Raw genomic sequence first — 24,100 nt, 5'->3', positions numbered from 1 at the left:
AAAGGCAGGTTTGTTCTTGCAGTTGTTTATCTTCCCACAGTAAAGGACAAACAACATACCTATACTGAAGCATGAGTTTGGATGGCACTGTGGCAGAAGAGTAATTTATTAAAAAACATCGTAAAAAGACGTCAGACACATTAAATCCTGGAAGCATTTCAGTATTTTCAATGACATTAAAAGACTCTCTAGCTGAAAGACACATTTATGTCCTTATTTGGGCAGCTAAAGGAATGTACCTTTCACAGAGATTAATATATATATTTATTGTGTTGTGTGTGTATATATATATATATATATATATATATATATATATATATATATATATATATATATATATATATATATATATATATATAAGATCTGCTCAAGCACAACAATATTCAAGAATGTTGAATGATGCATATGTATACACACACACACACACACACACATATATGTATCCATATATTTATCATTCAACATTCTTGAATGTTGTTGTGCTTCAGATCTTATGTTCTGTCACTTTGTACATGGCAAAGTCATTTTGCACCCACCTCACAGTGTCACTCCCTCTTTTCTTCCTCATCACTCACTAGATAATTTCAGAGTACTGCAAAGTAACCCCCCTCTTCATTCTTGGACTGTGTAGTGCAGTCTAGAACTTTCTGATCATTGCAATACTCTTTATATTTACCCAGTTACATATGCTACAGTTACAGACATCCTTTCTTTCAGTTCAGCCTTTTAAAATCTCTCTCAGTTCTTAAGAGACCATTGTCGTTTCAAAGAAACATTCACAGATAGTTTCCACCTTTTCTTCGGTGTGAAGAACGTGATGGAGGAGCAGAGCGGTTTGTTGAATGGCGACATGCTGGCTGGCGACTGCATGCGCAGACTTGACCCAAACTTGTTGCAAGACGGTGCAGAAATGTGAGCAAGTCAATTAGATGTGAACATCTTTAGGCAGTTTGTTCAAGAACATTTGCTGAAAATATGTTTCCTAATGAAGACCCATATTGTAGCTTGAGGAGAGTTGCCCTTTTGTTAAGATGTATTTCTGTAATTTCATTCCAATCTTAAAACTAATTTTCACAGCTCATGGTAGATAATGGTGTTTTCGAATCATATCTGGTTCCTTTATTCATAAAGCAGTTTTAGTGCTTTCCTTTGAAAGTTTTTTTGCTAGTTCTAGTCCGCCCTGAAATACTAAAGAACTGTAACTGACCTTGTGAAAATGTAGTTGTTTAAGTCCATAATTACATCAATTACTTAAATTAGAGGGGAAATCATTATTGCTGCTCGTCCCTTAGGATCTGACCAGTGATTTTACTCCGCTCCAGACAGGTCATCAGTTCGTCTGGTTTGCTGTGAAGTTGGAGTATATTGCAAAGCATCAGTGGTATGTCGATAGAGGAACATGGCATTGACAGTTTGAGTTGCATTGATCAAAGTCAGTAAGCTTGTTTATCTTGGAATACTTCAGTAGGGTAATGGATGTGTTTGAGTCACAGCGCAGTGATTTGTGTCAGAGTTTGTGTGTTGCATATGGTCACAAACACCCGTTTTGGTTTGTTGTGGTGATCTTGTAGTGGCTGCTTTATAGTGAAATGCTCTGTTGTTTGAAAATGAAAGGGAGCAAATGGATGAAGGAGAAAAGATGTGCTGTGCCGTGGGTGTTCTTCCGGTGGAAGTTTGTGTTGAGAGTTTGGAGAGAAGAGGAATTCTCTGCCCTCTAATTTACTGGGCTGGCAGGGCTGGGTTGGCACAGTAAACTATCGCCCAGCACTTTTAAAAAGAAAGTTACTATTACACAACTGTCTGAGAGCTTCAGCATGAAACTTTAGGTGGAGTCTCTCAAAATGGAGAAATTGTTTACATTAACACATCTGTATCAAAACAAAATGGCCTTAGGTGTCTAAAATCAGATTTTTGGAGTATGAAAGGTTAGGGTATGAGATGACACTAGATTCAGTTTTGGTTGGGGGTTCGTCCGGGATCTTGTTTTTTCAAGAGCACCCAGTAAGAGACTGTGAGTTTAGAGTAGAATTAGAGATTTGGCAGAAAACAGATAAAGAAGCAGGAAAGAGTTTTGTTGGTAAAGTTCATCAGCCTGGCCCTAATAGCCTCCCCATGGAGTAGCAGTCTCTCGGTTTAGTGGGCCGGCTATTGCTCTGGCTCCCACCGGCGCTGGAATGAGTGAGGTCAGGCGTCCCGTCTCCAACACAAACCAATGCTGTTCTCTGGAATGTTCCGCTCCAGTAGTAGGCAGCGGTAATGAGCTGGGCCTGCTGTACGCTCTCCCCATGTTCCCCTCCAATGATCAGAGGGAGAGAAAAACACGCTGGGGTTCATTAATTAGGGTACTAACTTCTCTTTCCACTTGACTTGGTCTATTTCTTTTTATTCCGTGCACTCTCTCTGTCGTTTGTCTGTGCCTCCTTTCCTTTTTCCCTCTCAAAGTGAACACCGTGGAAAGAATTTAAATATAATCAGCTGAATGTTCTGCTGTTTGTTTTACTTAGAAATAGTTCACGTAAACAAAGGAGCTTTTTTTCTTTAAAAAAATGTTTAAACATTTGCATCAGTGTAATCTTAGCCAAGTAATTTGATCATAAACTAATCCTTCTGCCTTGTGTTTTTTCCCTTTCCAGATCAATTAAATGTGTTAAGAGCTCAAACTAGTTTAGGGTACATTAGTCTTTCCAGCCAAGTTACTGTAACTTGACCTGTTGAACCATTATAAGGCTAGACTAAAAAACAAGATGTTAAAGAGATTAAATGAGCACAGATTTGCCAAAATTTACACTTTTTATATTAGAGGGGATAAGAAATGATGTGATGAAGACCGAGAAAGAAATGTCACAGATTCAAACATGTTTCCTGCATGAACAACACAACTTTATATATAAGAGCATGTGCACTAGCTGTTCCATAGCTCCAAAAAGAATTACCATGCCTTTAAGTAATCCGCAAACTGAAACTCAAACTGTTTTCTGAAGTTTTAATGATACTTTTTGCAACTGTGTCTAGTTCCTCTTAGCTCACCTGCCCTGTGGGGAGTTTCCCAGACTGTTTGCCTTTCTTAATACATCATAAATTTTGTATAAACTTTAGAGAAATTAAATGAATTAGACACATATGAAATTTCCCTTTATTGTAATATAAACTATGAGTTTTGTGTGCAAGATGGTGCCTAAATGTCTTATTTACACTGTTGCCTGGTTTATTATAAGGTGCGTGTTATGATTTTGTCATATGTCTTGTTATTGCTACACTTCAGTACATTACTGGCACACAAAGCATATTCATCTTTAGGGTTGGGTATCGTTTGAATTTTCAAATTCCAATTCCAAACTGGAAATTCCAATTCCGATTCTGCTTATCGATTCCGATTCTTTTCAATTCCCAGTTTCAATCCCAATGTGATTAAAAAAGTCAAACATTTAGATATCAAACATGTCTATTCTGTGTCTCTTTTTGCAAAACATTTAGTTGAAGTTGAGTACCGTGAACAAAAATCAACAGGCTACATAAAAACTGGACTCGTTTAAGACCCCGTTTACACTAGTGCGTTTTCGTTGTTAAACACATCATTTTAGCTACGGTTACGCCTGTCGTTTACACTACTCCGGTGTTTTCGAACCCTCGAAAACTGAGACTTTTGAAAATGCTGCAGACCCCGTTTTAGTTAGAAAACTCCAGGGTTGCATTTCAGTGTAAACTGAGCAAAACAGTGACTTTTGAAAATGATGGCGTGGCTGCCCACATTCTCTGTGCGTATCCTTAACAACCGTGTAAACAACAATATTATGCTTATTGTTGTACCCATAGATATCTATAGGTAGATTCCCCAATCGACCGCTCCAAGCACACGGATGCGTCCGCCATCTAAATAATAGGGCATATAGTTATTATACATATCTATGGTTGGACCTGCATGAATGATCATGTAATATGTGTTTTCGGGTTGTGTAGTGTAGACGGAGATCATTTCTGAAACGCAGTTAAAATGCCAGTGTAGACGAGCATCGTTTTCATTTTAAAATGCCATTTTAAAACGAAAACGCTCTAGTTGCATGATTCTGGATAAATGTATTTATTTATTTTTTTTATTAAATGGAGATTGTGATTTTCTCACGATTCTGAAGAAAAAAAACATTAGACAACTAATCAAAATCATATGTAATTTATGAATGAATGATTCAAAGACTTGTTTCATTACTAGATGAATCAGCATTATTGAAGTAATCTCTTAAATGGAAAAAGACAAATACATTAACAGCCCCTTTTCGCCACCCACCTAGCATAACAATGTAATTGATAAATCTTTATTTGAAGTGTCAAAAGGTGATTTACTCTTTTAATCGCTACCGTACACATCTAGTTTATATCCAAAATATAAACTTTTATCCGAGTACTTCTGTGATTATTTGAACGCTTGTAACCGATATAATGATACTGTGTGGTTGAAAAGAAGCTGTTTCATTCATATACATGACAGATTCTCTCTTTAGGTCAGCGGCAGCGCGAACGCAGATTTGAATGATCGTACGCTGCAGGGATGAACCAAGAGTGACTTGCTGATTTCCATCTAGTCTGATTTTTTTAGTGTATGTTTTTGACTTGGGGAAGATTATTGGCATGTTGTAGGTGTCTTTTGCAGTGTCTGGCAGGGGATTGGAGTTGGCACAAGCTCAGAGTCCGTTACCCCTGTCTGACCGTTCGCTCATCTCTCTATTTGTCTGTTCTTCTGGTTTGTACCAGCTGCAAACATGGCTTGGAAAATGAAACCAACACGAACTCAATGGGAACGATTTTATATGTATCAAGTCTCAATTCTTGGTGTTTGTCCAAATTTCTCGTCCTTATTAGAGCAGCTGTGAATGCGATAGACATCTCATTGCATTGTTCTGTAAAATATTCATCTCATGGGCATTATGCACCACCTTTTTTACAGGGGCAGTAGAACTAGAAATTATATAGGTGTAAGATATGTTACTGTAGTTTTGATTTAGTGTGCAAGGTGATCTGGTTTCTAAACCTTATATATACATGATATATATCAAAGTTATATAAAAAAAAACCTTTTTTTAAAAAAAAAGAAATTAATACTTTCAGCAAGCATAGATGCATTAAATTGACCAAAAGTGCTTTACTTTACATTGTTACTAAAATTATATTTTAAATAAATTGTTCTTTTAGACTTATTCTATTTATCAATGAATCCTGGAAAAATGTATCAAGATTTGCACCAAAATATGAACTTCATTGATAATAATCAGAAATGTTTCTTGAGCAGCAAATCAGCATATTAGAACTATTTCTGAAGGATCATGTGACATTGAAGACTAGAGTAATGAAAAAACAGTTCTTTTAAATTGGAATAACAAAAACATGTATATAAAACCCTAAATAATTGTGCAGTTGTTATTTTTACAGATAAGTTGAATTTAAAATCTACTTGTCTTTAAGAAATGTGACGGGGCATGTGTCCAGTTTGAATGTGCATGACATTTCTTATCTGTCTAGAGAATTGAAAACCATTCACGACAATCCCCAATTCTCCAGGATATTTCCTCAGCTTTTTTCCTCTGTGTTAATGTTAAATAGGTGCACACAGTCAATTGAGTTTTTATTTAGTTAATTTATTAAGTCTAGCTACATATTAGCTTTAACCATATTAAGATTCATTTAAATTTATTTACATTTTGGGAGGACAAAATCCCAATTACAAGCAAAGACACTCAAATAACTGCAGCTGAACATTCTGAAAGAAAAACATCTGGCGAATTGTGAAATGCTGCTCTTTTCTGACCGATCTGCTCGTAGTGGAGTGTGTGATGAAATGTGTAAATGATGAGTTCCGATAGCTAGTAGGACAAATGGCGTGTCGGGGTCATGCTGGGGTCTAAACCAGCACAGGGTTGACAGATATCTGTGAAGGGTTGGAGGAGTGTAGTTGTGTTTCTGTGTATTTTACTGCGTGTATTTGTAAGAGCAAACAGATGGAGTGACCCTGCACAGAACAGCACTATGAAAAACTACTTTCCACTATAAAATTATGTATGTCACGGTTTATGCAATCTGCTTGCTTCATTAGCTTTGTCTTACTACATTGATGTACTAATTATCAAAAAAAGTGGCACGTTAACTTGTTGTTCAAAGTGATTTAGTTGATGCAAACTCTAAGACTCAGAATGTTCTCTCCTGTTATAGTGGAAAAGTCTGAGGTGAAAGTCCTTGAGTTCTTAAAGGATGTGCTGTTCCACTATTGACCTTATACAGCAAAGTTATGTTTTCGTCGGCCTCATGGCTACACCTAAAATGGATGGATAGTTTTATCAGGCTGTTTATAAAAATAAATAAATACATTTTTTTTTATCTATGGAGCTCATGCATTAGAGGAGTTTTACAGGATTTTTCTGTCGGGGATGCTTTTCTATTCTCAACTTTTGTCTACAATAAAAATAAAAACTGTAAGATTTATATTGTCAGTAAATGTCCGTAGTGTGAATTTGTACAATTTTTCAGTGCAAGTTACTCTAAAGAGATATTTAGCAAATTAGTTAGTATGATTTATGATTCTGAGCAGAATGCTTGCATAGTAATGGTCGTGTGGGTGGAGAAAAATATTAACCAATAACATCATTGCCTTTGTTTAACAATCCAGTCAAATCCAGATGGTTGCATTCAAGTCCCGTCCAATGTTATTTCCAACTGAATATACTGTTTCACTGAAATGTCATATTATGAAAGATACATGTTGCCTTTAATCATTAGTTCTGAATATTCTTAATTGTTTTGCTTTCTGCTTTTCTCTCTCCATCTTACACCCAGTGCTGATGTCCTAGCTGTTTTTATGGAGAGCTGGGCTGGATGCAGAGTTCAGATGTAGAGAATCCTTGATAATGATGATGATGATAAAGACCATGTTGCTGCTGATCGCAGTACTTCTAACTCAGGCTCTTCAGTCCCAGGGCAGACCGGCCACCCAAGATGAGAGTAAGTCTTTTTTGTAGTAGTCTCTTGTTGTATTGTGTCTCAGTTGAAGATGTGTTAATAATAAACCATGTCTCAGACACTTTGCAAACACTTTGCAATTAAGCAACCTGAAATAGTTTTTAAATTGGTCAAATCCTACACTTTCATGGCAGTTTTTTTTTCTATTTTTTCCCTCTTTAATCCACTTAATGTTGCTTAAGGTTTCTTTCACCTAAAACAGGTGTGATTGTTTTCCACCCTCTGTCTGAGCCTAAATTAAACAGACTGTATGTTGCAACAGTATCATTAGGATTTCTTCTTATAAATGTACATCAGTAGGGTTTCACAGTGACCATAAGCTTATATGCAGGAATCTGTCTGCATAATACATCAAAGACTATTCTTCTTCTTTGAATTGGTTAAATCACATTTTACAGTGAACACTAAGTTCATTTTTAAGTTAAACGGAGGTGTTTAAAACAAAATTGTATACAGTGTTCTTATTATTCTTAAGAGCAAGTAAAATGCTGTCCCCATTAAAATGAGTTTGATTGTTGAAATTTTACAATACAACTGTATAGCTGTTGTTTGACTATATGCACATTCTCAAACCATATTCATATCTCTAATATGCTGTGTGCCAAAGGGGAAACACATTCTACACTGAGCTGTGGAAGTTTACACTTGGATACCATTCGTTCTCCATTTCCACCTCGTATCCAAAATAGTCATTTAAAACCCTAAGGACTTTCATGCACTTAAGTCATAGACAGAGAGTGAAAAAGGGAAACAGGTTGAAAAAAAAAAAAACACCAGCTGAAATAAAACCCTGAAAAATGTGTCCTTTGGCAACATTCCAGCTGAGCGAGTGCCTGTGGCTCTCACAGGCCCAAATGTGCTTCCGTAGCTTCATCATCGTCTTTTGGATTTCGGAAACACAGTGTTCCCAAGAGACTTTTAAATGCCTTACATTACAGTTACCACTATTATAAAGCGAGCGGTCACTTCTGCTCTGGCTGTCTGTGGAGGCTTTAAATAAACACAGTAGGTTTGAATTTACCCCAGAGCTGGAGGTGTGAAATAGCTGCCATCTGTACCCTCCGGCTATGCAAAAATACCTCACTTTTCTCTTCCCCCACTATCTCTCCCTCCCCGTTGTCTCACCATCCTCCTTTTGTAATGAAAAGGTATTTGTTGTCAAGAGTTGACTACCGGAGACGCTATAAATTACTGCTTTTAAAAGAAGACACAGAAAGTACTCCGCCCTGTGGTGCTATTCCACAGTGGAGATCGTGTTTCTGGGAAAACGAAGCATGTTGCGAGACCTATGGGTAGAGAGCATAGACCTATGGGTAGTACTCTTCATGAAAACTTGAATTGCATGAGAAAGTTGGTAAATATTACCAAGAATGCAGATTTATTGTTGTAGACTCACTGCGGGTTTAACAAATTAGGAGCTCGTCCGGGATATAAATTATTTTGTTGATTTCTGACTATTTTGATAATATATTTCAGTTTCTGGCTGTTTGTTTGAGTACTTCCCTAAAATATTTTGTTGTGACTATAATGTAAGGACGAAAACCCAACCCAACCCAACCAAAATGTGATGGATTGCCTTTTACCCACTTAATGCTTGACGGCCAAATGACCATGCATGCTGATACCCTCTACGCGTTTCCTCTACTCCTCCTCTCCCTTCTTCCTGCTGTCAGGACACAGAGCACTTTTCCCTCTCTCTCCTCAGGTCTCCTGTGGTGTAAATGATAGTTTCAGCTGTTGATGAGTGACTGACACTCCAGCATTTGGTTACATTTGTTTTTTCCCTAGGTGGGAATACAACCTGCACAAACAACAGGATTTCCTTAAGTAGTGTTTCAGATTTATCTAAACGCTCTTAAATGGTTTGGGATCGGAAGACTTTCAAAGGCCCAAAATGTATTTAATTGAAAGTGGAAATAAAAATCTAAATCTAATATAAATGTGGACTTATTTGCAAGTCATTCAAAACTGTTACTTTTTCCTTTAATACAAATTAAAACGTTACACTTTTATAACTTCATATATGGTTAATGCTGATCAAATGTGGTTTTGTTAGTGTTATTTTAGTTTTGTTTACTAATATAGTATTTGTTTTAGCTCTTTTCCAGTTTAGTTTTACTAAATGTTTTAATCGTTTTGTTGTTTTTTTGTTATTTATTTATTTTTTAGTTTTTTTTATTTCTGTTTCTACTTAGCTTTAGTGCATTTTTGTTTCAGTTTTAGTTATTTTAGTACTTTAACTTTTTATTTCAGTTATTCGCTGGAGCAACATTTCTAATTTTCATTTTTTAAATGTAAGTTTATCTAATATTTATATTTAATTTTATTTAACTATATTTCAATTTCTTTCAAAAATATTTTAATAGTTTTAAAGTATTTTTAAGTTTAACAATATCAACGCTATTCTGTTAACCTCCAAAGAGCCAAGCGCACACTACAAGTCTCAAGCTGATTGTCTTTGTTTTGGTAGGTGAGTAGTCTGTGGCAATATAACACGCTCCAACTAGTCATGGATGCTATGACAGATTTCAAACCAGTTTCATCCTTTAAACCTGTTTCAATGAACCAGTTTTAAATCAGTATATTGAAAATCATTCAATGAGTTGTCACTCAATAGTGTCCCCATTATACGTAATACATTGCTTTAAGGATATAGAAAAGTATTGTTAATATGCGCAGGGCTCGCAAAATCGCTAGCCCGACGTCCCGGGGCTATTGTGTTTTCCAGTCGGGCTACCAAAATATATCACTGCCTGCCCGACGGGCTCCTTAAATACACATCTCCCGCGGGTCCTTAAAAACTCTGAAAGTGAGTTGTATCAAAATTAAGGCCATAAAAAGTTTTAAATACGTTAAATGGTGTAAGAAATGTCCTAATTATAATTTCAAGAGGTCTTACAGTTGGGGACGGAAAGACATGAGTCGCAATATGGCAGGATTAAACTTCAAAAGGCAATGATGTCATTGAATAAATAATGAGTGCTGCACGTTTCAAGTCAAAACGCGGCGCGATGCCTTTATGTGAATGTATCTGAAGGGAACCGACTGTCCTCAGAAATGTGTCATTGGCATTTTAATTTAATTTTACCTATAATTCCTGATAAAGCAGCGTTTATGAGCGCGGAGCTGCTTTGTGTACAGCGTTTCCGGGGAAACTGCAATATTTCAGCGCTCCTAAACCAGAGAATGAATTGCATTTCCAATAAGCCTTTCTTGCTGTTTATGGTCAGATCAATGCAAATATCAACTCATGTTTTTACGCAGCAAACACAGAGTTGTAAGTGAGAAAAAAGTTGATGTGCCTTCTAAAAATCTAAACAATTAAGACAGTAATATTTATACGTTTTTAATTAACATAATTTATATGCTTGATTGATCCCTTTTCATAAAAACAGTGTATAGCCTGAAACACTGTTGTATAAGATTTTTGTTTTTGTGAAAACCTGTATCTGAACTGTAAATCATGTAATTTTATGGCTCAAAACTGTATGTTACCATAGACATTGTCCAACCCTGCTCATTCTGTGTTCATTTCACTTGTGCAGCTCTTAAAATGGGTCATAAATTGCCTTAAATATATTTTTACAAATTCTGCAGATATCCTGTAAATAGTGAAATAAAATTCCTTCCTTCATATTTGTTGATATTTGTGTATTGAAAATATTTTTGATTGACATTTAAACTCCTATCTTATTTTCTATATTTAAAAAATAAAAAAATAAATAAAATAAAATAGTAATTTTTTAATTCGGGCTAGTTAAATTAATTTTCGGGCTACCAAAATCTGAAGAGTACCTGCCCGAAGGGCTACCAGGGATTTTGAAATTTTGCGAGCCCTGATGCGTGTTTCCATCTGTCTGATTCCTGTTGTTCATGGTTAATGTCCACTGATGCATTTTAATGTGTGACTCTTTTCTTATTCTTGCCACATCATTTTTGCTCTCTGTAAAACAATCTGACTCTCTAGAAGGAGATGAATAAATACTTTGGGGAAACAATGGCTGTGATTCAGCAGAGCATGCTGATCTCATTCCACCCCTCCTGCAGACCTTGTGCGTGTGTACATGGCCACATTTACGTGTAGGCAAGCAGTGATTATGTTTGTACAACCATGGCCATTGTGAACAAATGCTATTAGCATCCAAGTCCTGATGTGGGCTTTAATTGATGCAGGCTAGCATAAGACAAGTTAGGTTAATGTTAGAGGAGGTGTGTGTTTCTTTTGGTGTCACACTGAGCCAGCACCTTCACTAATCAGTGACTGCTAGTAAGAATAATCAAATTTGGTCACAAAATAAACTTAACAGTCACATTCCAGTTTCCTTGCATTTAATTCTTTGTGCACATTCCAGTCTGTTATTGAGACTAAACCTCCGATATCTCAGCCGCAGTTCATTGGGATAAAGGAGTAAAGGACTGGTCATTTGTTGGACTATTTCTTTTTGAATTTGCTCTGGCTCTCTCTTTCTACTTGTATATTTTCCTCTTCTCTGTACTTGACCATCGTTCTCTCTCGTGAAAGGAAATCCCTGTGGTCATTCTCTTCTTGTATTGCTTCCGCTCTTGTTTCCAGTCTCTCTGTGAATGGCCCCTCTGCCCTTCCTAAGTCTCACTCACTCACCTCTCATTTTGTCCATCGCCAAAAAAAAACCTTCCCTTTCATGATTTACTGTAATTAACTTGATTTTCAGGGATGTCAATCATTTTTTTCCAAATGGCTTGAAGCAGGAAAGAAAAAAAATGCAATGGTTATTCCAGCTGGGTTGCTTTCCCAAAAATATGGAGTTTAATCCAAACTAATCTGGTCACAGAATCTGGAAGATCAACAGCCTTGAGATTCCATGAGGAGTGTCTCGGCACGACAGAGTGCACCTTTTCTTGAAGCTAGTTGAATTGGAATTAAATTTGCTGTATGAATTGTAATAAAAACAGCATTGTTATAAGGTGAACAGCCATGCTGTTATACACAGCTACTATATATAATTTTTTATTTTTTATTTATTATTATTATTAGTAGTAGTAGTATCATAATTAGTGTTATTAGTATTTAATTTTTCTTTAAACAACCTGTACACAAAATATGTTTCCCCATCATAATATTTTTCTCCTTTTTTTTAAATTTTTTTTTATTACAGTTAATCCCCCCCAGTGCAGTAGTTGTGCCAGACAACATCTGGACTCTATAACTTGCACACCGATGCATGTCTTCAGCTTGTATTGCAGGGTGTAATTTTCTTTGAAGTGACTGATGGCTTGGTTACATGCCACTATTTAATATCCTGGAAGGAAGCATGTCGATTAATGACTATAAATCATAAAGCAGCTGTATAATTTTCTCCCTGTTTGATTATTGCAAGCTATTCTCACTTGATACCTCACAGTAAACAGCTTCTCTAGTGACTGGTGCAAAATGTTTTCTGCATCTGCTGTGCTCAATCGAAAATGCCAAAAGGAAATTACAACCTCATTGTCATGACCTTACGATCAGTCAGTGTGTCTGCAATATGAATTTCTCATCAATTATAATGTGAAACATTTCTGGCTCAAGTGAGGCTGTGCTGTTAGGGTGGAAGTGAGTGTCTTTGAATGGACCCAGGTTAGTTGTCATAAGACTATTTTCATGCCAGTATACAAATGTGTTTTCTCCAGCAGTGTTTTTTTTTTGTTAATGTGGTTTAAAACCCTCTTAAATTAGACACATTTTTTGTAAATTCTGTCCACCCACCAATAATTCTGTTTTTTATGTTGCTCTTGGGAAACAGGTGAACACAAAGAAACCACACTGGCATTCAAAAGCAAGAGCCAATTATATAATTATTATGAAGGTAGATTTTAACTGAATGACTGATTCAGTATGTCTTATAAATGTCAGGTTGGGGATAAGTTTCCACAGGTTAAATAAACTTAATTCATTAATTATTCTTTTAGATACTATAATTAGAAACAATTTTTTCGCTGTTTCATAAATGGCAGGTTTCACTGTGATAGCTCACCCTATATAGTGCCTGCTATTGGGGCATGTTGTTACAAAAGACCAATTAAAGGTCCAGTTCAGATTCAAAATATAGGAGAGCATTGTTTCTCCCACCCCATCCGCCTAAGACTCAGCGCTTACATGGTTGCCAGATTGAAGACATGCAATGGGAATGAACGCAAATGACTATGACTATGGAAGGCAATGAGACTTGCACTGTAAGTTGATGAGTTGAATTATCCGCGTTTTAATATGCCTCTGGTCATAGAGCTTTTTAGATGGATGCAGAGGCTGCAATCTCTGAGCCAGTACATTTGCTGGCTTCCACGGCTGCAGTACACTGTTTTCCAACAACTGGCATCCCAGAGTGTCAAAATTTGCAGTGGGCGGAGTCACACAGACCAAAACAAAAACGCATTCTGACACGAAATACACATTTCAAAGCAGAATAACTGGCTGTAGCATTGTTTTTCAGAGAAACAATTATGTGAACTTAACATGTTTCCTAAATATCTGCAAACATATTAAGATATTTTTCTGCTTCAGTACAGTCAAAATTTACATACAGCACCTTTGAGTCTTTTTTTCCTGAGCAGTAAGTTTGCAAATGCTCAATAGCATTTTTTTTGCAGTATAGATTGGAAGGTATATAAAAATTGACCTGCCAAACTTGAAAACAATCCAACCTTGAAGTATTTACTTATTTTGTGGCTAAATAAGACTATGCTAGCTCATCTTCTTTTCTCCTTCCTTCATTCTTTTCTGCAGTGTTTTGGTGGGGAAAGTTGATCCCTCCCTGGCCCCTGTTCCTGTCAGGATTAAGAGCCTGTTAGACACATGCGAAGCAGGAAATACCTTAACTAGACCCTACTGAGGTCACCATGGATACCAGCCCAAAAACCTGCTGCTACAGGCCTCTTACTCGCTCGTCTTTATTAGCAGAGTTAATGGTAGTGATGGGCGGAGTTACTACAGCAGAACTAGTCAGAGGAAACCTGGCTTACGTTTGCACTTTGTTTACTATTAGAGATGTGTCAGCTATGAGCATACCAGTATCGCCTAAGCACTTTCTTTCCTTAAAATCGTTCTTAAGTGAATGCTTTTTCACAACCTTTGCCAGACTTTTCTTTTGTAATTTCCTTTGCATTCACCTTTTTGTTTTGGGGTCTTTTACCACAATGACTCGGTAGGATGTAGGCCAAGCATTGTTTCTTTAGATTTACTCACATTTCAGAACAATAGTGTAAATGTCGTCTTCAGCGGGTGGCAGGATTTCATAGAAGTTTGACCTTTTATTTGAACAATCATCAAATCCTAATGCATCTTTTACAGGAAACCAAGCATTCATATCCTTTCAGCAAGTCAAATGCATTATTATTGAAAGGACATTAATCCAATTACCATTTCAATATGAAGCAGGCACCATTTGTTTTGTAAATGCGAAAATCTCACCTTGGCTTACTGTTAGCAAAGAGTCAGAATTAGCATATGGTGTCAGTATGTGCTCGTCAGTCTATCCTTTATAGAGGACCCCCAACAGGGATAATTCTCCGGTGCACTACTCTAAGAAGCAGCCCCCCTTTAAAAGAGTACGGGCAATTGCAGACGGGTGACATAATGTTGATGGACAATGAATCAACGTAATTATATTTAGACTTCCCACCCCCGAATCTTGCCCCCCCGCCCCATCTCTACTGGTCGTCAGGAGCGATGGGTGGGCTCAGGTGGTGGTGTCTGAGGCAATGCCCCCAACCTTGCATCCCATAATCAAATTTCAGCTCTATCTCAGGATTGGCCTGACAATTGGCCCTTGACTAATTCGAACTCGGATTTGATTTAGCAGTGACTGAGGTGGGATCTTTGATAGATGCTTGAAGGTGTTGTCGCTCATCTATAGGATGCCAAACACTAATATCCTGGGGCTTGATTACACCTTTCTTTTCAAGAAAGATGTTAAGATAAATTCTGAGATGTTCATAAGAACAGAACAATTAAGACCTCAAATGGAAACCTTAAATGACTTTGGTGTTTTCTGATTCTATGGTGGTTCTTGTTGAAAACTCCCTGTTCAACTGTAAATGTAAAACTCCACAAGGCCGGCTTTTTGCACTGCCCACAGTTTACTTTAAATGATTTTTAAAGGGCCTGTCCCAAGATGTAAAGGTTTAATGCGTTTATTTGTTCTAAATTCCTATTTGACTTGTTTTTGTTGTTACTGAATTTCAAATTCAGCAAAACGTCACGTCAAGCAAAATCATGACCAATCATTGACCATCAACACAAATGTTTACTGTATGTCAAGTGTGCATGGAGATTGAATGGAAATGCTATATCAGATAGTATATAGTAATTAATTTAATGAAGAATTGAGTTTATAGAAGAATCTTGATTGATTTGACTAGGATAGTTCATTTAGTGCAATTATTGAAACAATTTTTTTAAAATAGTGCACTAATTATGCCCCCGATCTCTATTAAACATCCCTAATTATTTTATAAAAACGTACTAATTTCTTACGTCTTGTTCTTAGTGATAGCCCTGGTCGAGCCGATGCCGTACACTTTGTATCCGGGGGACAAACTGGAGCTGAGCTGTAAAAGTATAGAGGAGACACAGGAAGTGACCTGGACTAAGAACCATGTTCCCCTGGTTGATGGAGAGCACACTCGCCTGCGCAACCATCAGATGGAGATTGAAGCAGTAGAGCCGGCCGACTCTGGTCTGTATGCTTGCTTTGCTCAGGGACCCAACAGCAACCATACAGATTACTTCAGTGTCAACGTTACAGGTGAGAAATGATGATTTTAGTTGATTTTCATATTGTTCAGAACAACAAAAATTTAACCTTAATTTTTGTTCTCAATCAGATGGATTGGCTTCCTCAGAAGATGATGAAGAAGATGAGTCTTCCTCCGAGGAGACCAGGCTATCGAGTGACCAGAAACTGCTTCGTGAGTCACCCTCCTCTCTTATTCAAACTCTCTGTGCTCAAAACTCTGACTCAAACATCTGCAAATGTCAATAACAGTATCTGTTTCTTACGATATTGTTAGGATTTTACTTTAAAGTAGGAACTATAACAGGAAATAGTGCACATTTTTGTCTTATAAACCACAGCCGTCTTGTGGAATGTGCCTTTGTTCATTAGACTGAAAGTCTTTATTACTTTTGATGGATTACTTTGAGTCCCAAGGGCACTATCTAGCCAGTCAGGAGTGAAACCAGGAACCAACACCCAAATCTCACACACTTTGATCTGCCACTTTGGATTACCGTTCTAAACTAGTCATAGCCTTGGTATTGTTCACGGTGTATTTTTGACACATTGGTTTTGAATGACCAATCTAACTTTCTCAATCTTATTTTATGTGCTTTTTGTCTGCTCCTCAGCAATGGCGCCCGTCTGGGCTCATCCTGATAAGATGGAGAAGAAGCTCCACGCGGTTCCCGCTAGCAAAACCGTCAAGTTCCGTTGCCAGGCCAACGGTAACCCTGCACCAACACTCAAGTGGCTCAAGAACGGCAAAGAGTTTAAGAAAGACCAGCGTATAGGAGGCTACAAGGTGAGGGAACTACACCACAATCCATTAAAATCATGAAACATACAACATCTTGGTTACCTAACTCCAGGTTTGCTAGCCAGCTACTCTGGTTTGGGGGTTAAAAGGGCAGCTCGTCCTCAACAGATCTGTCTTCCAGACACCTCACTGTAGCATGACAGAGGCTGAATAGCCATGCCTGGAAGGCAGACACTGGAGCCGTGGGTTTCTGGTGGAGGCAGCCTACTCTTGCTTGGCTGTCCTCATTTTACACAACTGCTTGTGCTCAGACAGATGAGAGTAAACTCCAGGATAAACCAACTCTGTCCTTTTACTCATTTTACCATGTTGAATATCAACAGATCCAAAGTAACAAAACGTTTAATTCCTTAGCAAAGCATCATTATTAGTAGTGCTTTGTTTGAGTTTCAGTTAACTTGTTTCACACTTGTTAAATTTGTAATTCGGACCACAATTGTTCTAGTTATGCATAGTAATGTTTTAATTTAAAATTAACCAATTTTGGAATTGATTTTTCCAGGTACTGTGTTATGGAACACAAAAAGAGAATTTTCTTTATGCATCTGTTGTCCGTATAAAAACAGTTGGTAACACTTTAGAATAGGCAACACGTATTGATTATTAATTAAGAGGTTTCCCTAAATAAACTTTAGGTATGGGGTAGAGATTACTAATAAACTAATAAACAGTCAATATACTAGTAATATGCATGCTAATAAGCAGCTAGTTAATAGTGAGAATTGGACCTAAAAAGTGTTACCAACAATTTATAGTAATTACTTCTGCCAAGCTTTAAAAAAAGACCAAAAACAAAATATATCAAAGTTATAAAAGTTGTGCATAGAACTTAAATAGGTATTTTACCGAAACCAAATGAAAATGAATACTTTCATCATTTTCTTAGCATCATAACTATAATGATAACAATTTTAGCATCCACACCAATGCACAATAACTGTCTGATTATTTAAGCTTGTGCTGCACTTTAAACACTCAAACTTTATAAAACAGGATGCACTCTGATTGGTTATCAGTGTTTTTTTTTTTTGTTGTTGTTTTTCAGTTTTTCAGCTGGAAAACTGTTTTGAAAGTGAAACCAAATTTATCATTCCTTAGTGCCATTATCGTTACAGTTGTGATGTGGATTCTGCATTGATTCAATTTTTTTAAAAACAATGTTATTGTTATAGTTATCATTCTTGGTGTTAACAAGGTGTATACAAGAGTTGTATAGAGTACTCCATGATGCTTTTATGTTCATTTTTTTTTCTTTTGAGAGTTTTGTGAAAAATTCATAATTTCTCTTAAAAATAACAGAATATGGGATTAGAAATTTAACACGAGTTAATGAGTAAAACATGTCAGAATCTTTATTTTTGGGTTGTAACCTTTCTTTAATTACATTTTTCTTTTTTCATTCTATTCCCTTTTACATGAACATTTAAAGTGATATTTTGCGCTGTTTTCTGCTTGTGTCATTGTGGACCTGTAGCGTCTGTGTTTCTCATCAAGGTGTTGTCCAGCTGGGAGACATTAGTCCTCTTCCTCTCCACACCGCATACACACTTTACCATCTGGAGTGTGTTTGAGGCCACTGCAATGCATACACATGTGCACGCACACACAGTAACATGTGCATCAACATGGTTTATACAAACATTTGAGTATAACCAAGCACTATGCTTGTATTTATTTAAGCGGTATTTATTTTGTATTTATTTTTTTTTTAACTGAACCATATTATAGCGGTAGTATTGCATTCATACGTTCATCTAAACGTGTCTTTGAGCTCCAGGAGTGTGAGGGGCTTCCGTTAAGGGGCCCTGCAGCTTTCCGTAGTAACCTCCCCCAACACTGTTCCCAGTCTCTCGTGGTTTCTTTTGTTTAACAAGAGTCTGGCACAATTGTTCATTTACATTAAGTGATTGTGAAAAGGAAGTCGGGCAGACTGCGAGTGTAGCAGCTCACATCTGGGGTTCTGTAGGCCGAGAAGCCATAACCTCTTATTAATTTTGCCCAGCCTAAATCTCATTTAATCAAGAAGAGCTGTTACTGCAGAGAACACTTGCTCTGTCTGCTGGATCTTTATAGGTTTAGTTCACCTGAAAATGGAAATCCTGTCGTGATTTACTCACCCTCGTGTCATTCCAAACCCATCTTACACTCATATTAATAAGATAGTGGTCAAGGACAAAAAAGGCAGTATAAAGTACCATAACATTACACTTAACTATGACAAAGAGACTAATAAGAATAATAAATCCATATTCACAAATAACAAAAATGTTGTGAATATCTGCCATAGTTAATATAATATACATAAAATAATATATGTATATTATATACATATAATATTGTAAATATTTTAATAAAAATATACATTTATTGAAAACTCTGCTGGTTTGTAGAGGTCCATGTTGCTTAGCAGACATATGTTTTTTTAATAGACTGAAGTTTGGGTTTTTCTGGCAGTTCATCGAGCGTTTGGCTTGAGAAGAGGTCTGTATTAGTGGACATGGAGTGGCCCATTTCCCACTCTCCACCATGAAACACACTGGCTCTGATCTTGTGCCTGACTGATGTTAAACTGACCTGACTGGGATTTGCTGCCAACTCACTCTGTTAAACTTCCTCAGCCTTTCATGATCTTAAAAGACAGGCAGCCCTCTAATGCATCTAGCAGTTTTCTGCTTTTACATGTTGATTTGGTCTATAGAAGCCTATAATTGAAGTGTTTTACTTGCGTGCACACAAACATGCATTTTTTTTTTCTAAATACTTCCCACAATATGTCTACACCTATTTATTTTATTGCACAGGTTCGAGAGCACATGTGGACCATCATAATGGAGTCGGTGGTACCGTCAGACAAAGGCAACTACACCTGTCTGGTGGAAAACAAATACGGCAGCATCAATCACACCTACCAGCTGGACGTAGTCGGTCAGTCATGGTTCTTTTCTCATCTTACCTCAACATTTTGAAATGTAGTTTTAGTTAAGTCCAACTTTTTTTGTTGCTGTTCTTTGTATGTGAGCAAATTTGTGTTGGTCTCCCCTTCCCCACTAGCTCAGCTGCAATGATTTATTGCTAAACCTCTGATTAAATCGATTCACGTTTTTTTTAGCAAAGCTCAAGAGATGGCAAATGATCCCCAAGGGAGGGTTGCAGAACCACTGAAATGTTTACTCGAGTCAATCAGATGCAAATGGGTGTTGTTCACCATGCAGCTAATGCTCTGGCGCAGCACCACTAATGGTTACCATTACTTCCCTGAAATGAACCGAAGTAACGGGTGGCTTTACACTTTGCGTGCGAGTGTCTGTGTGCTTGTCAAGGACAGGCATGTGGACTCCGTTGATGGTGCGTGTTAAATGATCCATTGCAAATACAAAGTGTTTACTTGATGCCGTGGATGAGTTAGAGACACGGTTAGTGGCTCAAGATGAGATCAGAGTATTTAGAATAAAGTAATTTAAACACTGATTGGCTGACGTGGACTTGATTGATGCCTTCATTAAGTAGCAAATAAATCAGTGCTACACCCATCTAGATGGAGCCCACTGTGACATCATTTGCACCATACATACACATTGATGAGAAGACACTGTTTGAATTTGGCACACAGAAGACACTCACACATTTGTGCCATCAAGTCCTCCTGGGAAGGTCCTACTTATTAGTTTAGAGGGTGAAATTATGATGTAATGACATGTGCATGATTTTGATTTTGATGAAATGGACACATTGGGCAAGTTCATTTTTATTTATCTTTTTTCCCTCATGAAAGTGTTTTTTCCCCTAGTACCACAAAATGATGAACAAAAGAATGCATGTAAGGGGTGTAGTTGATGCTTAATGTATTATTCTTGTGCAGCCACAGAGATTGGGAAATGTAGTTTTTTTAGTTAAAAATTCTAGTTTTTGAAAGTCAGATTTGCTTGGTACCAACTACAACAATGATGCCCAAACCAGGAACCTGTGGGCAGTAGTTGGCCCATGGATGTCTTTTGATTTGGCCTGCCTTGCTATATCACAAGAGGGGGATATGTAGGAGGAAAAAAATGTACTATTGAAGCATAACTTCATTTCTAATTTCATTTTTTTATTGTTATTTAAATTTAGAGAAAGTAGGACAATTTGATTGAAAAATGTACATTTTTACATAATATAGTCAAGAACAAATTGTTTCAATTTAAAAAAAAAAAAAAAGGGTTTGTATTGGCTTAAACTTTTAGTCCACTTAAAATGTTAAGTTGTACTAAGTGAGAACTTGGATATTTGAGTTGACTAAACTTAAAATTTTAAGGCAGCATGAACACTTAAAGTTGAAGCAACTATTTTTTTTAAAGCAGTGTAGTACGATTTTGGACACCTTTGGCCTCACAGTGAGAGCCAGTGGCAGATTGTCTTTTAGTCAGAAGGCCTGAGAGATGGGCTGTGGCTTAAAATAACATTTCCACTCATTTCCATCAAATTACAGCAATTATAATAAACGTTTAGCCTGAATGCTAAAGAGGCTGCTTCCTGCAACCTATATGACATTAGTGTTTATGGAATATCTGTTGAATCTCCCATTTGCTGTAATGTAGATTCCAATTTTGTTTTATTTAAGAGGAGAAAAGGATTCAAAATCAGTTTTTATGTTAATGAGGTCATTTCAACAACACTAACTGTGTACAGTGTGTTTGTGTGTTTTATTCAGAGCGTTCACCGCACAGGCCGATTCTCCAGGCTGGGTTGCCTGCTAACCGTACAGTAGTGGTGGGGAGTGATGTGGAGTTTGAGTGTAAAGTCTTCAGCGATCCTCAGCCACACATCCAGTGGCTGAAGCACATTGAGGTTAATGGCAGTAGAGTCGGCCCTGACGGACTGCCGTTTGTTCGGATCTTAAAGGTATCAATCTAAATGTTTGATTAAAGTGCTTCCATATTGTCTATGTAAATTAATTCTCTCCCTGCCATTAATGGAATTTTCCAGCATTTATGAGATGACTCTTCTGTGCCATTGACCGAATTTTCCAGCTTTCCATAGTTTCACTGTTATACAGTAGGAGGTGCTATTACACATCTTCTTAAAGAGTACAGAATCTCTGGATCGAAACACAAACAAAGAAGAAGCAGAAATATGTGATAGCATACGTAAGCAGATACATAAAATAATGCAATCATCAAACATTAAAAAGCATATTAATCAAAACTACCTAATGCTACCAAATGAAATGATGATCCAGGAAGTGGCATATATATATATATATATATATATGTGTGTGTGTATATATATATGTATATATATATATATATATATAGATATATATATAGATATATATATATGCTGGCAGGAAAGAGTTATTAATAACATAGTGACACCTCAGAGTTTACCATATTTCATCATCTGCAATGATTCAACTAATTTCACCTCACCCTACATCAGTGTTATTGTAGTGTTATTTATATGCTGTTATAGTAGTTATTAATATTTTGAATTCAGTTTTGTTTTTATATTTTTAGTTTTTATTTGAACTTTGGTTAGATTTAGAAATGTTGCTGTGTTTTTATATATTTCTATTTAGCTTTAATTTTATTTCCATTTTAGTATTTTTAGTACTTAAAAATATTTGTCACTTAAACAAAATTTAGGTAATGCTAACTTGGCAATGAACTGAAATAAGTTTGTTTTTTCCATCCTTTTTTATTTCAGCTATATTTAAATTATTGAAAATATTTTTTAATAGTTTTAGTTTTGTTAGTTTTCCAATAGAAGTCTATGAAGAAAACATAAACCAATTTCCAAGTGTGTATAAGCTTTTTTTTGTGTGTGTGTGTGTGGTAATTGATGTTGTCACAGATACTGCTGATATTGCTCATGTTGTAACCTGGAACATTCTTTTAAATACAAATATCAGAAATCTGTGTTTACCTTTTCTGTTGCTGTTAAACATCTGTGTCCAAAATGTTTGTCCACATCTTTTTTAAAAGTAATTATCACCATATTTCTTCACCTGAGCAAATGGAGCAGGACTAACAGCTTTTGGGGAAAATATGAGCCATGTTCTTGGCAGACTGTCATAATGTATTTCATAAGAACAGGTGTTGTCCTTCAGTGACCGCTGGGATCACAGTGACCTCAATGTTTGACTTTGTGCTTGACCTCTGACATATGTTTGACCTCCGCAGCACTCTGGGGTCAACAGCTCGGACACACAGGTCTTGACGCTGTACAACGTGACAGAAGAAGAAAGTGGGGAGTATATATGTAAAGTGGCCAATTATATAGGCCAAGCCAACCAATCAGCATGGCTCACCGTCGTTAAACACATGCAAGGTAACACACGACCCCTGCTACAGAGATTCTTCAGTGTAGAAAGAGGCAGACATACACAGTTAGATGGAGGTAGAGACAGCGGTTATCAGGCTTTTAGGTGACCGCGACACATCTTCCCACTTCGTCTCTCTTTTTTATTTTCTGTGGTGCCGTAAATGACGCCATGGAAAATCCCAGCAGAGCAACTGGAAGTGTTTTGGCTTTTGTTTACACTGGATGTTTCCTTCTCTCCATCTTTGTGCTACTCTTTGCCCTCCTAATAAGGTTGTGTTTCATGCCCTCTGAAGATTACTTGCGCTCTCTTGCACTTCAAAAGCGTTTCACTGGCACCTTGGGAATGTGCCCGTCTAAATTCCTTCAGCTCGCTCAAGGGCTTATTCTCTACCTGGTTCCACTTCGCTATTGTTTTGCTTTCATAATTAAATTCTACAGTGTCTCTTTCTTCCTCATAGAGTTGTCACAATTGCAAACATTGTATTAATGCAATACCAGTTAAAATTAAAAAAAAGATATTCAACACTCTCCTTTATTTTAAACTCTAAATATTAATATAAAGCTCATAATTCTACTAAAAGCATATAGTCTAGATATATTTATCAAGTTTTCAAGTAAAAATTAGAAATGTGAAGAGGTTACAATTTAACGATTCATGGTATATTTGATTTACAAAAAAAGAATTCCTGCTTAGTAGGGTGACGTGTCCACAATTAACATGAGCATACAGTGAGGAAAAACCTTTTAAACAGCCCACATCAATCGGAAAAATTCATGTTATTTTTCTTAGCCTTTGTTTTTAAATTATCTGGCCAATAGTACTCACTTCAGAAGATGGCCACAATTTTCAAAATAGCACATACCAGTGTTTTCTTGATGTGTTCCCACCACTTGGATGGCAAATTCAATAGGTACTATAGTATCGCTCCTAGAGATGTAACAATTCACTCAACTCACGATTCAATTCGCTTCACGGTTTTGATTTCACGATTCGATTTTCTCAAAAAAAAATTTAACGCAATGAGATTGAAGACATTATACAGTAAATGAGAAGGTGTCCTTTTATTAGGTTATTGCTGCACATTTCTTTGTGAAATTGAAATAACAAAAACTAAATTGAAATTTTAAAACAAACCCCAAATCAAATAAGCAAGTTACACAAATAAAAGACATCTCTTCATATAAACAAACTAAGGTTTTGTCTGTGCTCTTTCCATTTAAAATGAGAGGCAACCACTGCATTTTA

General features: G+C 36.7%; 1 protein-coding gene across 2 annotated transcripts in view; it reads left to right on the top strand.

The window, feature by feature from the left end:
- The window catches only part of fgfr1a (fibroblast growth factor receptor 1a), a 42,787-nt gene that overhangs the window by 1,566 nt on the left and 17,121 nt on the right, over positions 1-24,100 (top strand). The window contains exons 2-8 of one of the 2 annotated variants that reach the window (XM_058784023.1): positions 6,820-6,984; positions 15,507-15,764; positions 15,844-15,927; positions 16,367-16,539; positions 19,356-19,479; positions 21,242-21,432; positions 22,713-22,860. In XM_058784023.1, coding sequence (XP_058640006.1) covers positions 6,891-6,984; positions 15,507-15,764; positions 15,844-15,927; positions 16,367-16,539; positions 19,356-19,479; positions 21,242-21,432; positions 22,713-22,860 — 1,072 coding nt within the window. In that variant the 5' untranslated portion in view covers positions 6,820-6,890. The remainder of the gene's footprint in view (positions 1-6,819; positions 6,985-15,506; positions 15,765-15,843; positions 15,928-16,366; positions 16,540-19,355; positions 19,480-21,241; positions 21,433-22,712; positions 22,861-24,100) is intronic. The other variant, XM_058784025.1, reaches the window with a different exon arrangement.

This window comes from Onychostoma macrolepis, chromosome 08 (genome assembly GCF_012432095.1).
Source record: "Onychostoma macrolepis isolate SWU-2019 chromosome 08, ASM1243209v1, whole genome shotgun sequence".
NCBI classification, from domain to species: Eukaryota; Metazoa; Chordata; class Actinopteri; order Cypriniformes; family Cyprinidae; genus Onychostoma; species Onychostoma macrolepis.
The sequence above is the reverse complement of the archived record's forward strand: the minus strand, read 5'-3'. Positions and strand labels throughout refer to the sequence as shown.